Source organism: Nansenia antarctica (assembly GCF_963989245.1).
Source record: "Nansenia antarctica genome assembly, chromosome: 3".
Taxonomy (NCBI): domain Eukaryota; kingdom Metazoa; phylum Chordata; class Actinopteri; order Argentiniformes; family Microstomatidae; genus Nansenia; species Nansenia antarctica.
In genome coordinates, this window is record NC_137688.1 from 48,282,626 (window position 1) to 48,285,418 (window position 2,793).

Consider the following 2,793-nt stretch of genomic DNA (forward strand, 5'->3'; position numbering starts at 1 on the left):
ACATACACATACACAACAGAGAGATCTTGGCTTTGATATGGAAATCAAATTGGCAGCAGAACAGAGACGATGGTATCCTCTTACACACCAGTACAATACAGGGCGGGAAGTTGATATGTGGCTTATTCATTCCATCTTCATAGCTAACGTATGTGTACTATGTCCATGTCTCTTCTCAGAGTATGATGAGAGCCAGTCCATGCTGTGCACGCTGAAGAGTGAGAATGAGTGTCTCATCTCATTCAATGTGGTGGCCGGGGAAATGGGGAGTACTGTCTATGATCTCCAGGTCTATGGTAAGAAACCACAGACACACATACACATAATAGGCCCACCCATAAGTCTTTGGCAGGTGCAACGCGGTTTACTTTATTTCCTTCTGAGAGTAACAGGTGTGTTCGTATCAGGTGTGGAAGCTTTGCGCTGGCGCAGACGATTTTCCATACGGTTATTATATGCATGTGTACATTACAGGGGGAGGCTGGTGGAAGTAGACATCAGAGGACAGACTCGTTGAAATGCATGCCAAATACTTCCATGCATTACAACGAGCCCATCTGATTTCTACCTCCACCAGTCTGCATATAGAGCCAATTGGGGAGTGGAGGATGCAAAAGCTTGACACTTTTATACCCTGTCCCAGCACCTCAACAATACAGGGCTGAGGTGTAATACAATACATTATTGATTTCTCATCCGCTTTAATACAACCCCATACTCCTGATAAAGTGCCTCTGTGAACTTCAAGTGCATCCAAAAGCAACTCTATGGATAAAGGTGTTTTTAAGTTCTCCAAGGCAGCGTTTTTTTCCTCCTGTCCTCTTATTTTTTCCTCCTGTCCTCTTCTCTCTTTAATCCCTAGGGCAATAGGAATAATGAGTAATAGTGATGGTTTAACTGTGGTCAAATATGCAGATGTCTTGGCTTATGTAGCTTACCTGTCTGACAAACCTTCTCTAAACAGGTATTTCAGCTATGTCAACACCCTGGCCTCCTGTCTCAATACTAGTTTCCTCAGGCTGAATTTTCAAGAAGACCTGTGTCTGGGAGGCCAAAGAACAATGGCTCACCGCACCCACTCTCCAAGCTATTTCCACTTGTGGGCCAGGAGGTAGAGCAGGCTTTAAGTTGAAAGTATCTGGGCACTGAGATTGATCAGCAGCTCTCATTCTCCGGACATGGGGCGGCTGTGGCGCAGGAGGTAGAGCCGCCGTCTAATGATCGCAAGGTTGGCAGATTGGCGGTTCGAGCCCTGGCTGGCCACATGTCGAAGTGTCCTTGGGCAAGACACTGAACCCCAAATTGCTCCCAGTGAGCAGGCCGGCGCCTTGCATGGTAGCTTGCAGCCATTGGTGTGTGAATGTGTGTGTGAATGGGTGAATGACAGGCCGCTGTAAAGCGCTTTGGATAAAGGCGCTATATAAGTGCAGACCATTTACATGTGGACTTTGTTTTTAAAAGGGCTACACAGCGCCTTTTTCTTTTAAGGACACTTAGGAGCTTCAATGTGAGAAAGGAAATACTCTCAATTGTTGACAAATAAATCATTCAAAGTATTATTACATTGAACCTGGTTTCCTGGTTCAACCATTAAATGTCAAAAACAAGACCAAACCGGCAAGGACCATCAATCAAGCATGTAAGATTACAGGACAGAAGTAGAGACCATTTAGAAACCGCTACCTCAAGGCAGTCAACAGGACCTCCAACAAGGTTGTGGACGATCGGTCCCATCCACTTCACAACTCCTTTGAAGTCCTACCTTCAGGCTGGTTCAAGGCCCCATTGGCAAGGAAAAGCTACTCAAAAAATCTTTAATCCCTAGGGCAATAGCTAATTTAAACTCATCAAACAAAGGGGGTGGGTTAGGACTGGGCCTGGACTATGCCCATAGCAGTTTAAAGCAATTCTGCACTTATTTTAATTCTGCACTTTTATTTTCTATGTTACACCTCATATGTGGGCAACTACTGTACCTTCAGATGAATCTCTGCAATGGCTGTGAATCTAAATATATCACGTTCCTTCCTTAGACTGCCCTGTTCCCCCCAACATAGCCATGATAGTGCTGGGGGTCTCCCTCTCCATCCTCACCATTGGCTTAATCATACTGGTAGCGTGGAAGCTGTGGGTGTCCGTTCATGACCGCAAAGAGGTGGCCAAGTTTGAGGCAGAGAGGGCCAAGGCAAATTGGCAATCGGTAAGGACTCCTCATTGGTTTTGTATTATTTTAATGTCTGAAATTCTCTTCGGATTTTACTGTTTAAACCTATTCACGTTTTTCTTTCTTCCACAGGGAACGAACCCTCTGTTTAAAAGCTCGACGTCAACATTTAAAAATGTAACTTATAAGAACACTGGGCGACAAAAGGTTGATATTTGTTACTGACGTCAGACTATGTATGCAAAACATGTATTCGAAGCTGTACATGCAGTGCACTGGATGCCTGTAAAGACGGAGATGTGTTTGTGCGTGTGTGTGTGTGTGTGTGTGTGTGTGTGTGTGTGTGTGTGTGTGTGTGTGTGTGTGTGTGTGTGTGTGTGTGTGTGTGTGTGTGTGTGTGTGTGTGTGTGTGCGTGTGCGTGTGTGTGTGTGTGAGAAAGAGAGAGAGAGAGAGAGAAAACTGAAAGCACTTAATAGTGCAACATTGTATAACTTCATGTTCTGTATTGTTCAGGGACGCTATCTCTATATCAAAGCAGCAGACAATGTGAATGTCTAGCTTTGAATTATCAACCAATTATTGAGATGTTGCTGCTGTAAAGGTGTAGCAGCCTAATGGTTGCCTTAGG

General features: G+C 44.7%; 1 protein-coding gene across 1 annotated transcript in view; it reads left to right on the forward strand.

The window, feature by feature from the left end:
• itgb6 (integrin, beta 6) overlaps positions 1–2,389 on the forward strand; it is a gene marked incomplete at both ends in the record, with an annotated part of 10,663 nt that extends 8,274 nt beyond the window's left edge. Inside the window, 3 exons of the mRNA XM_080527340.1 lie at positions 180–296; positions 2,034–2,200; positions 2,297–2,389. Of these exons, the coding sequence (XP_080383466.1) occupies positions 180–296; positions 2,034–2,200; positions 2,297–2,389 (377 nt within the window). The remainder of the gene's footprint in view (positions 1–179; positions 297–2,033; positions 2,201–2,296) is intronic.
• Positions 2,390–2,793: the final 404 nt, after the last annotated feature.